The following is a 12827-nucleotide window of genomic DNA, read 5'->3' as shown; positions in this document are numbered from 1 at the left end:
TAAGTCGGGAAAAAAAAAGAAAAAAAGACGAAGAAGAAGATTATTTAGAAGGCACACTGATGAAGAAGAGCAAGTTGAGATATCAGAAAAGTAAGTAACACCTGCTTAAAGACTAGATGTGAGGTAAACAGTAAAAACAAGAATGAGTGGGATTGGGAATAGAGAAAGTGATTTCTTTATAGTTTACAAAATGCCCTGCATGTTTGTTTATTTAATAGCAATCTAATAATTTTATTTGATTTTTGTAAAACAATATATTAAATTCATTATAAATTATATTTTCATTTAGTTTAATAATGGTGTGTGTCATATAGGTGTGTTAATATATATATATATATATATATATATTTCATTCTAATACTCAATTTGAAATAGAATTCAAAATCTTGATCTCAATTTCAAAAATTGTTGATATTTCAATTCCATAAAATGTTGATACCTCAGTTTCCAAAAACTTTTAAGCAAAATTATAAAAAGTTAATTAACAAATGAGTTTTGTTCAATACTCCAGCCCCCTCACTCAAATTCTTGACTCCGTCCGTAATTGATGATCACCTAAACCAATTCTAAGTGTCAAATTAGTTTTGAGGGGTTCTCCCATATGATTACTATTGAGAAACTAATTAAGATTTAGGCAAGCTAGCATCTCTATTATCTTTGGCGTGATTGAATAATTCATGAGTTATATTTCTTGTCTCTAAAACAAGTAAGGCCAATGTTGCTATACGACAACCAATATTTCAACAATCATTTTAGTATATACAACAATCTAGTCCATTGGATTTGATCTAGTATACTGTACTTGCAATACATTCATATTACTTGTATTTCATACATACTATTCGTATATAATGCTCTCTATTGTATTGTGTTATACACAATGAATACACTTTAATATGTAGAATATTCAGTCTCTCTCACAATTTATATTCTTAACAAATCATGGTATTTTAATTTTCATCCTTATACAGTTTCTCTACAAATCAAAACGAAGGAGACTTTTCTGTGGAATCAAATGGCAGCATCAGGTTTCTCATAAGCCAAACAGATGTAAACCTTATTATTGTTTGTGGTCCCTAAGACAGTACCCTAACCTTTTACTAACACAAAGGCATGAAACATGAGACTGTGCCAACAACAGTATATGATATATCACGCAGCTCTCTCTTTCGCCTCCTACCTAATCCATATTACTAATGAAAAGTTGAAAACCACATCAGCTTCCACTTTCTTAAGCAGTAGTCATAGTCATAATACCAATCATGATCCTTAAACGAGTGGGATCGAGCACCGATGCAAATTGTCAACCCTCAATTGCGATTTGTGAGTTCCATGTGTCATCATTTTCGGCTTTATTTATTTTGTGTTCTACTCGTGTAGTTTTGAGTTTGACAATTCAATACTTACGTTAATCTTATTCTCTTTTAGAGTATCTTCAGCAGATTAGGTAAAATTTTATATTGTTTAGAGAATAAATAGTAACTTTTACTTTTTAATTACCTACTTTTTCAAGTACACTTTTCAATAAATTCTCTATCTCATTTAAATATTATTTCTTCATTCATGCTTTATTCTTTTTTTAACTACACATCTTCTAACATTTTTTTTATTCAATACCTTCTTATTATAATTAAAAAAAAAAAAAAAAACATTTGAAGAATGAACAATAGCCCATCAACATGAGCCAAAAAAATTTCCGGATTTAAAGAGTCCATTGAAAAATGAACAATAGCCTATTTTGTGGATTTACTGTCTAAAGTAGAAAGCATTTTGTGTTTAGCTCTTCGGTTGGAGATGCTCTTACAAATACAATTTGCAGTAGTATCTCTTTTAAAATTATTATAAAGCCAATCACAATAATACCCATCTAATAGTCAATTTTCAAATTAAACCATTTTTTCAAAATGTTTCAATTAAAATCGTAAAAACTTTCATACTTATTGAGTCACTATTAACTAAAAGTAACAAAAATTCAATTTCCTTGAATCTTTAGTAATATTATATCTTCTTTTATAATAGAAAAAAATCTTAAAGTCTCATTTTGGGGGGAAAAAAGTAGGTCTTAAAGTGTTTACATAGTAAGGCTCATAAATAGTTTCTCTCTCTAACCTAGGGGGTGGCTGTCAAACCCTAGCCAGTGTAGTAGAACGTTGTTCTGCCTTGGTGCAGGTTTTAGAGTTCTCGTCGCTGTTCTTAACAGAGAGTGAGAGGTCGCAAGTTTAGCATGGAGAATTTATCGGTTCAGTGGGAACGTTTGTCTTTGACGAAGGGAGAAGAAAGCACGTATAAGTCTGAAACTTTTGAACAGGGGAGCGGTCATGTGGTTGCAGCGAAGTTTTACACTCGACGAGTCTTGAATATGGAGGCGATTGCGCGGACTTTTAAATCTGTGTGGCGTACAAAGAAGGGTTTCGAGGTGAAGGACATGGGAAATCATGTGGTGTTGTTCGTCTTTGAGGACAGTGTGGATGCTGAGCGGATTATCATGGGTGAGCCGTGGAGTTATGATAAGTTCCTAGTCTCGCTCCGGCGACTGGACAAGAGTGTTCCGGTTAAGGAGTTGAGATTTAATATGACAAGGTTTTGGGTCCAACTCCATGACCTTCCTATCGGTGATATGAATTCGAAGTCGGCATGCGAAATTGGAAAGGTTATAGGAGAAGTTCAGTCCGGTATGAAGGAGTGGGGCACTCATGATGGAAGTAGTTTTATGAGGATTAGGGTGCGGGTTGATACCTCAAAACCGTTGTGCAGGGGGCGTAAACTTTGCATGGAGGATGGTAAGGTTGGCTGGGTTCGATTCCGTTATGAACGTTTGCCTAACCTTTGCTATTGGTGTGGGCTGTTGACGCATTGCGACAAAGACTGTGATCTATGGGTGCGAAGTCAGGGCAGCCTTACTGAGAAGGACCAACAATTTGGAGGATGGATGAGAGCTCCAGCGATCGCTCCAAAAAAATGTTCTGTGGTTAAGGTAGAAGGGTGTGAGGAGCACGTAGAAGAGGAAAGGCAGCAGTCTCCTTCTAGGCTTGATGATAATGATGAGATGGAAGTCAGGGAGAATATTGTTGGTGGTAAGGATCGGACTGAAGCTCTTCAACCTAGTGAGACCGTAGAGGAGAATGGTGTTGTTGAGGGAGTTGGTTTGATGGGGACCTGTGTGGGGATGGATAGAAGCAGCCAAGAGAGATTTGATGATAAACTCAGGGAGATAGATTCTGATTTGGTGGCTTTTGATGGTAATGCTATAGATCAAGTTGCCACTCCGTTAGGCGAGTCAATCATGAGTTCAGGGACTGAGTTAGAGGGTAGTGCTGAAAAGGAGCAGGTTGATCATAGGGCCTTTGTTGATTTGGAGAATTTTAACCCATTGGGTGGGTCACTTAGAGGGTGGAAAAGATTAGCTAGAGAGAGAGATGTGGTGATGCAGCCTGGGAGTATAAGTGGCGGGAAAAGAAGCTTAGAGTGCTTGGAGGGGGAGGTTGATTTGGTGCTTACTAAGAGACGATGTGCTAGCGTTAAAAGCAAAGAAGCGGTGGAAGCTGATGGTCAGCCCCGCCGAGCCCAATGAGTTGCTTAGCTTGGAATTGCCGTGGGCTTGGGAACCCACGTGCAAAGTCAGAGCTTGAAGAGTTGATTCAGGCACAAGCTCCCCTAATTGTTTTTTTGTCAGAAACATGGGCTGATAAAGAGCAATTAGAAAGGTTCAAGTATAAGGTGAAGTTTGCTGGTTTATTTGTAGTTCATAGCCAAGATAGAGGGGGTGGCTTGGCACTCCTTTGGCAACATGGAATTCAGGTTTGGGTTGATAGTTTTTCCAGATTTCATATTGATGCTATAATTCAAGGTGGTTCGTGTGAGGCTTGGAGATTTACGGGATTTTATGGAGAACCGGATACTAATGATAGGGAAGAGGCTTGGAATATGTTGCGCATGTTAAATTCAAAGCCTCATCTACCTTGGGTGTGTATGGGAGATTTTAATGAAATTCTACTCTCTGATGAAAAACGTGGTGGTAGGATTCGGCCACATGGGCAGATGCAAGCTTTCAGGGATGTTTTGGACACTTGTGGTTTTGTGGACTTAGGCTTTACGGGTCCGGAGTTTACTTGGCAGGGCAATAGACATGGGCAAATTATATGGGAGAGGCTGGACAGAGGGGTTGCTAATTATGATTGGATGTCTAGATTCCCAGCGGCTACCATTAGACATCTTCACTGTGTAGCTTCAGACCATAGACCGATCCTGTTGGTGTTTGACCCAAATGGGGAAGCAACTAGGTGGAAGCGCAAACCATTCCGTTTTGAAGAGATGTGGTTGGCTGATAAAGAATGTGGTGCAACTGTTAAGAGGGCTTGGGAGATTCAGCCGAATGGGAATCAGATGTACCGAGTAGTGACTAAGATTAAGAAGTGTAAAAAATTGCTGAAATCGTGGAGCAAGGATCATTTTGGTAGCATTAAAAATCAGCTTAGATTGAAAAAAGAGTTGCTATGGAAAGCTGAGGAGGATTCGGCCAAGGGAGGCAACTATGAGGTGGTGGTACAATTGCGACGAGAGCTGAATGTTTTATTAGATAAGGAGAATCGTATGTGGGCTCAGCGATCTAGAGCTCAATGGTTGGCTTGTGGAGACCGGAACACAAAATTCTTTCATGGGGTAGCCACTCAAAGAAAAAGGAGGAATTTTATTAAAGGTATTAGGGACCCTCATGGTGCTTGGGTTTCGGATGAAAGGGAAGTAGGGGCGGTTTTTGTTGATTTTTACACTAGATTGTTTACATCCTCAAACCCTACAGATTTGGAGCGTGTATTGGCTGGTGTGCAGCCCGTGGTTAGTACCTCTATGAATGAAGCTTTGACTTGTCCTTATAGTAGAGAGGAGGTGGAGATGGCTATAAAACAAATGGCTCCTTTAAAAGCCCCGGGTCCTGATGGGATGCCCCCTCTATTTTATCAATCCTTTTGGCCTGACATTGGTATGGAAGTCGCAGATGCTGTCCTCTCTTGCCTCAATTCAGGTAATCTTTTGAAGTCTATAAACCACACTTTTATTACTTTGATTCCAAAGGTAAACAATCCTGAAACTGTAGCTCAATTTAGGCCCATCAGTCTCTGTAATGTTATCTATAAAATTTTGAGTAAAGTCATTGTTAATAGGCTAAAACCTATTCTTAGTTCCATTATTTCTGAGACTCAAAGTGCCTTTGTTGCGGATAGGCTTATTACAGATAACATTCTTATTGCTTTTGAGTCTTTACATCATATGAAAACTCAGTGTTCTGGGAGGTCAGGTTTTATGGCGTTAAAGCTTGATATGAGCAAAGCTTATGATAGAGTGGAGTGGGTCTTTTTGGAGAAAATTTTATTGAAGATGGGTTTTCAAGATAGTTGGGTGGCCATGATCATGCAATGTATCACAACGGTATCTTACTCGATTCTGGTGAATGGCGTACCTACAAGTCATATTTATCCTTCGCGTGGGTTGAGACAGGGTGATCCTTTGTCACCATTCCTATTTCTATTTTGTGCAGAAGGCTTGAATGCCCTTCTTAGTCAAGCTGCAAATTCTGGGGAGATAAGAGGTTACTCTATTTGTAGAGCGGGTCCAAAAATTACTCATTTGTTTTTTGCCGATGATTGCTTGTTATTCTGTAGAGCTACTCCTGAAGAATGTGCTAAAATCCAGTCTATTCTTGCATGGTATGGGGTTGCTTCGGGTCAGCAGGTGAATTCGGATAAGACTACAGCTTTCTTTAGTCGAAACACTACCGCGGAGGTTCAAGAAGAATTAAAAGTTTTGCTAGGGGTGCCGGTTATTCAAAACTATGAGAAGTATTTGGGGCTTCCCTCTTTTGTGGGTCGTGAGAAGAAAGCGTGTTTCAATCACATCAAGGAACGGATCTGGGCTAAAATGCAAGGGTGGAAGGAGAAATTGTTGTCTCAGGCCGGTAAGGAAATAATGATCAAAGCGGTGGTTCAATCAATCCCAACGTACTCTATGAATGTCTTTCGGCTTCCTATTGGTCTCCTTAAAGATATAGAAGCTATGATTCATAAGTTTTGGTGGGGTGTTCTGAGAATTCTAGAAAGATCCACTGGGTTAAATGGGAGACTCTTTGTTCTTCAAAGTCAATTGGAGGCATGGGCTTTCGCGACTTACGTATGTTTAATGATGCCATGTTGGGGAAGCAAGTTTGGCGCTTATTTCATGATAGGACCTCGTTGGTTTATAAGGTGTTTCGGGCAAAGTACTTTCCTTCCGGTAACATTTTTGATGCGGTAGCCTCTCCGGTTGGCTCCTTTGCTTGGCGAAGTATTATACAAGCTAGGGAAGGTGTTTTGAGGGGAGCTCGATGGAGGGTGGGGGATGGGCGAGATATTAAAATCTGGAGTGATCGTTGGCTGCCTTTTGATGGTGGGGGAAGGATTTTATCTCCACAAAGGGACCTTTCTCTGAATATGGTCAAGGATTTGCTGCTGCCTGGTTCACATCTCTGGAATGAGGAGCTTCTTGATTTGAATTTCTATCCGTGGGAAGCTGAAGCCATCAAAAACATCCACGTTAGCAACCATGAGGCAGCTGATGCTCTGATATGGCCTCACACGGATGATGGTGTGTACTCTGTTCAGAGCGCGTATCGCTTATTGGTAGCATTTCAGCATCAGAATCAACCCAGCTCGTCGGATGTGGAGTCCGGAAAGGGGTTATGGAATGGAATTTGGAAGTTGAAGGTCCCTAACAAAGTGAAACATCTTCTGTGGCGCGCGGTTCGTGAGGCATTACCAACGAAATGCAATCTGCAAAGGCGTCAGGTTTTAAGGTCTGGTATTTGTGATGCTTGTGGCGACTATGGTGAAGACGTGATTCATGCTTTGTGGCTCTGTGATGCGGTGAAACCAATCTGGATGTCAGATGCTCGGTTCTCTTTTCTTCGTGCTTATCATTTTTCTAACTTCGGTGATCTGTTTCAGTTTTTATGTAAGCAAGGTTCCTCTAATCTGGTTGCTATGTTCGCTATGGCTGCTTGGGGTATCTGGGAGAGGCGAAACAGAGTGAGGGAGGGGCAGAGAACTTGGGGTCCAAATTTGGTGATGCACCGAGCTTCAGAGCTTCTGCAGGAGTATCGGGATGTTCAACCGGTGAATCCATGGATGGCTACCCGAAGTTTGGATCTGCGTTGGAAGCCCCCTGATTCAGGTGTGTACAAATTAAATTTTGATGGGGCTTTATTTCTGGAACAGAGGTGCGCTGGCTTAGGGGTGGTTGTGAGGGACTCGGCTGGGCTTGTTATGGCTGCGTTAAGTCAGAGAGTGCGGCTCCCAAGTTCGGCCGATGTGGTGGAGGCTTTGGCAGCTCGAAGAGCCATCTGCTTTGCTCAGGAACTCAGTCTTCACAATGTGGTGATTGAAGGTGATTCTTTGAAAGTTATTGAAGCCATTAACGATACTAGACCAGTGCAGACTTTGTATGGGCATATTATTGATGAGATAAGACTGTTATCTTCTTCTTTTATGTGTAATTTTATGCATGTTAATCGGAGGAGCAATAAGTTAGCTCATGCACTTGCTAGACGAGCAGTTTTATCTGCTGATATCGATGTGTGGATAGAAGAACTTCCACGGGACTTGGAGAATATTGTTTAGTTTGCTTTTCCAGCAATAAAGTTTCTTTTACCTTTTCCTCAAAAAAAAAAAAAGTAAGGCTCATAAATTATACAAATTAAAGAGGGTGATTATTGGAAGAGATCATGTGATTGCTTCATTAGAGGGTTCCAAACTTCCAATAGTAATGGTGGCTGACTAAGGTCAGGTTTGGAATCCTGTGAGTGGTTATTTTGAAAATATTGTATCATTGTTTCCTTAAAACATTCCAATATTAAATAGTTAAGCGCCTTGTAGATTAGCCAAATTGATAACGAAAATTTTCCTTGAGTTTTTAGTAAGATTATATCTTAGAATACAAAAATTTTATACAATCAAATATACAAAAGAGAGTGATTATTGGAAAAGATCACATATGATTTCTTCTTTAAAAGGCTCCAATAGTAATGGTCGTGGATTAAGATCAAATTTGGAATCTTGGGAGTGATTACTTTGAAGATATTATATGATTGTTTCCTTATAAAATTCCAATATTAAATAGCTAAGAGCTTAGAATTCGTGGTTACGCCAAGTGACTTCACCAAATTACAACAATATTTTGGATAGTGTGTTCCAGTTAGCTCAACTGGTAACGTCTCTGATAGTTGTATAAGAGATTTGGGTTCAATCCCAGTCTACACCAAAAATTGATTGATGTCTTGGTCTGATGATAAAGAGCTATCATCAGGAGCGGACACCATAAGTTAAAACTTTCTAAAAAAAACAATATTTTGGATAAAAACAATTTTTTTAATAGAGACAACAACTTATTTGATCTTATCAATTTCTTTAAATAAAATAACAATAAAATTTTTAACAAAACATGCAACATGCATCTAAGTTTCAGTTGATAGTTAGGGACAATAACTTATTTGTACTTATCAATTTCTTTAAATAGTGTAACAATAAGTGTTTAAAAAAAATATGCAACATGCATCTAAGTGTCAGATGATAGAAACAACAATTTATTTATTCTTATCAGTTTCTTTAAATAAGGTAACAATAGTTTTTTTAACAAAACATGCAACATGCATCTAAGTTTCAGAAATATAAATCCTAGAATAACTAAAAATCTATTATCAAAATTTCAAAACTTATATATATATATTTACCAATTGTCTTTCCATAGAATCTCTCTTGCACTCCACATTTTTTTTTAAAGAGTTGCAACTAATTATGCATATGCATTTGTATTGGAAGGATATACATGTATAGATTCATAGGAGTTGATAAATTTATATAATACTCTGTCTCTCTTTCTCTCTAATAAATTTTCTTCCTAATAAACAACAAATCTCATTAATTATTAAATTAATTTTTTATTAATTGTTATGATATATTTCCTCAAACTAAGGGATAAAATTAAAAATAGTTTAATTTATATAAAAATTTATTATTTAAATTTAATAAATTTTAATTCTATTCAAAAAGTCTATTATAAAATTTTTAACTTCCTTCCCTAAAAAAAAAAAAAATTATTAATATATGTGTTCTTTACTTAACTTCTTTTTCAATTTTTTTTTTTTTTTAAGTTCAGAAATTTGGATTGTTTTTCATGTGTAATATTAATATATGCATTCTTAAAAATGAAAATTATTTTAGGTGTACAAATACAATTGATTTTTTAATCTTAAGTTTGGAATTAATTATTTCAAGATAACCTTATTTACGCAAGTATTAGAAAAGCTTTAACAGCTTGAATTCAAATCACCATCTTCATTAATAAATAAGGAATTATAAAAAATTTAAAAAAAAAATTATTGATAATTTTAATTAGAGATATTATATAAGGACAAATATACAAAACTATGCATTTTATATAATAATAATAATAATAATAATAATAATAATAATAATAATAATAATCATTCATTTAGTTAGAAACGAGTTCTAAAATTATATAATAATAACTTATTTAGTTAATATTTCTTAAAAAAATATTTATAAAGAAAATTAATAATTAAAGCCATGGACCTTCACTAGTATGTTAGTAAAAAAGAACCTACAAAGTAATGGATTTAAAAAAAAAAATAGAATAAATATTGGTGTTTTCAATAAATAATATATTTCTATTAGGGCGTTTACAATGTTTTATTATCTTTATTAGAGCACAAATAGCATATGGAATCTATATGGAGGAATTTTTAGTATACAATGTATAGATAGTTTAAAAAATCCTATTTAGGATGAGATAATTTGAATCCTAGACGTTTCTATTAGAAACATTAAAAAAAATTCAATTGACCTATAAGGCTCTTGGCAAAAATAAATATAATTAAAACTTTTAAAAATTATATATATATATATATATATATATATATATATATATAAACTTAAGACATTTGACTTTTAGTGTCCGTTTGGGAACTTTTTTTTTTTTGAAAAATAATTACAATATGCTGCTAATCTCTCAGCTCGAACCATTTCTCTTCTAGACCCCCAAGCACTTTGTGCATAGGGAGGTGTCAATTCAGCTATAAGGCCTTTGGCCAGTTTATTTAACTGAAACTGAAATTTTTTTGCTAAAAGTAATGCAGATAAAACTAAAAGCTAGTTGAAATAGTAGAGTGTGACCTATGAATAGTAGCAAAAATAAGCTAAATAGTAAAAAAAGCTGCATTTGTTAGCTAATGCCAAACACAACCTTAGTTTAACTCATAATATTTTGGCTCATGCATGAATACATACATGTGTATTTGTAAGTTTATTAAGTTTAGGGTAAATTGTAAATTACACCTCTAAAGTTTAGAGGTGATTGGATTTTACACCCTGAAATTTCAAAATTTGGATTTTACCCCTAATATTTGGGAGTGTTTGGATTTTACATCTTGACATTTCAAAATTTGGATTTTAACTCCTATATTTTAGGGGTGTTTGGATTTTATCCCCTAAAATTTGGAAGTTTAGATTTTACACCATAAAGTTTCATAATTTTTGGGTATAAAATCCAAATACTCACATACTTTAAGGTGTAAAATCTAAATTCTGAAATGTTAGAGTGTAAAATCTAAACACCCAGGGGGTAAAATATAACTTTTAAAACTTTAGGAGATAAAATTTAATTACCCTAAAATTTTAAGGATGTAATTTGTAATTTAACCTGGTGATCATGATATAAGGTTTAAAAAAGCTTGATCTAGAATAAATTAAAATATAATCCGATGGTCATGATCTTCGGTGTCTGGCACGTGCCATGACCAGCCTCATTGAATGAGGACAGCAACATTTGCGAGAAATGCAGGTGCGTATTGCCATCTCTCATTTATTATCTCCATCCCCACTCTTTTATAAGCTCACACATGTTTATGCCCTCATTTACTCACACATACTAAATTTATCAACTCCCTCACATATCAATCTCTCACCCACCTCTCTTTATTTTGTTTTCTCTCTCTCTCTCTCTCTTTCTCTGTGACTTTTTTTTTTTTTTTTTTTCTCCAAAGAGAGAGAGAGAGCGAGCAAAGAAAAGAAACAACAATGGAAGGTATATCTGCTGGGGTGTACAAAGGTTTAAGAAGCTACTGGAGGAGGAGAGGCTACGAGAAGCTAAACGGGTCGGGTCGTAGGCGTAGGACGAAGCATGTGGAGCTGGGTTCGAACCGGAGGAGAAGGTTTTGGCGGATCAAGATCAAACCAAAGATTCGTTTGGGTTCACCAAAGAAGTTCTTCGTTTGGCTTCGTGATGGGTACATGAAGATGATGATGGGTTTAGCTAACTCACGCACTTTCACCTCCAGTGGCTATGGTTTTGCTACTGCTGGGTCCATGTACGATGGGATTAATGGGCTCACCAGGGGCCCACTTAAGGAGTACGATGATAAGATGATCGTTGAGTTCTACAAGACTCTGATGATGGCTCAGGGAGCTTTGGTGCCTCGCGATGCCGCAAAACTTGGCTCACAAATTGTTTGCCATCGGTAAAAAATGTTGCAAATAAATGGTTTTTTTTTTTTAGAATGTTTTTTTTTTTAATCTTCAGTCACATAGTATTGTTGGGAAAATTTTTAGATACTAAGAACATGATAAATTGTGTTTCTTCTCCTCTCACATCCACGGTAGATTCCACCATAAATATGAATTAAATATGTGGACTCCACCGTAAAAATGAAAGGAAGAAATACCATTTTTCATGTTTCAAAAATACCTCAAAATGATTCGGATTGCAGTGGCTCGCTGCTTAAGAACACAAAGTGTGTTGGGTATACGGAATTGAGTCAAGGCAGCAAATCATGCAAATTGGATATTCCCTGGCATAAGGTATTGCCAACAGGAAAAAGAAATTTACTTTTGACTCTTTTTTTTTTCTTCATCTTTTTATGTTGTTATTGTAATTGTAACAATAATTAAGTAGATTTTTTCCGTTGGCAATAATGTTAAATTAGTAATGCTTATTTAGTGGAGCGTAATAGTTTCTCTCAAAATAAAGTCCATAGTTAATTTTATATGTCCAGTTCAATTATGTATTTATATTATGTGCACTATTTGATCTTATCCTAATTAAGTTTATATATAATTGAATTTTTTTAGCACCCAATTATGTGACATTATAGGACAGAATACAAGAAGAAAATGTTAAGTGCAAATCGTGTATGGGGTAAAAAAAAAAATATGATAATTGGGATCCTTGTGTGAAAGACATATTCTTATACAATTTAAGAAATTGTTCAGTTGTGAGTTCTAAGCAATTCAACTGGGAAAATTTTTTCTCTACGATCATAAAAAAAATCTAAAATAAGAAAAGAAAATGTCCAATTACCAAGGCATCCCTAAGCTATTTAAATATGGTGGGGGCGATAAGGGATGACTAAATAATGGTCATGTTCATCGAAAAAAAAAGACTAAACAATGGTCATGACCAGAAGAATCCAAGACTAGCTAGAACTTAACTAAGAAATATTAATTGTTTTTATATAAATATTTTGGGGAATCGTTAACTTTGGCCATTGCTAAAATATTATAGATTGGGAATATATATCAGGAATAGTTACCAAAAAGGAATATTGCTTCCTAAATGAAAGAATACAAAAAATTATAAATTGCCTTCTGAGCTGTGGCACAATTGTGACCTTGCTGTACTTTGCGTGGTGGTTGAGAGATCTGAGCCGATCTTCTTCATTAGTAAATTATCAAAACCAGTGCGATGCATGCTGCATTTCTTGCGCTATTGTATTTGTTTAATGGAAA

The 12827-nt window shown here is 35.9% G+C and overlaps 1 protein-coding gene across 1 annotated transcript; it reads left to right on the top strand.

Annotated features, from left to right (window-relative positions):
- Positions 1-10924: 10924 nt before the first annotated feature.
- LOC126709588 (uncharacterized) lies at positions 10925-12085 on the top strand. Its single transcript, XM_050409883.1, has one exon. The coding sequence runs from the start codon at positions 11121-11123 to the stop codon at positions 11562-11564; it is 444 nt and encodes a 147-aa protein (XP_050265840.1). The 5' UTR covers positions 10925-11120; the 3' UTR covers positions 11565-12085.
- The last annotated feature ends 742 nt before the right edge of the window (positions 12086-12827 follow it).

The sequence above is a fragment of the Quercus robur genome, chromosome 12 (genome assembly GCF_932294415.1).
Source record: "Quercus robur chromosome 12, dhQueRobu3.1, whole genome shotgun sequence".
Lineage (NCBI taxonomy): Eukaryota > Viridiplantae > Streptophyta > Magnoliopsida > Fagales > Fagaceae > Quercus > Quercus robur.
Note: the sequence above shows the minus strand (reverse complement) of the source record. Positions and strands in the feature narration are given on the sequence as shown.

Excerpts from the sequence above, each read along its gene's own strand:
- LOC126709588 (XM_050409883.1), top strand. The coding sequence starts at position 11,121 with ATGGAAGGTATATCTGCTGGGGTGTACAAAGGTTTAAGAAGCTACTGG.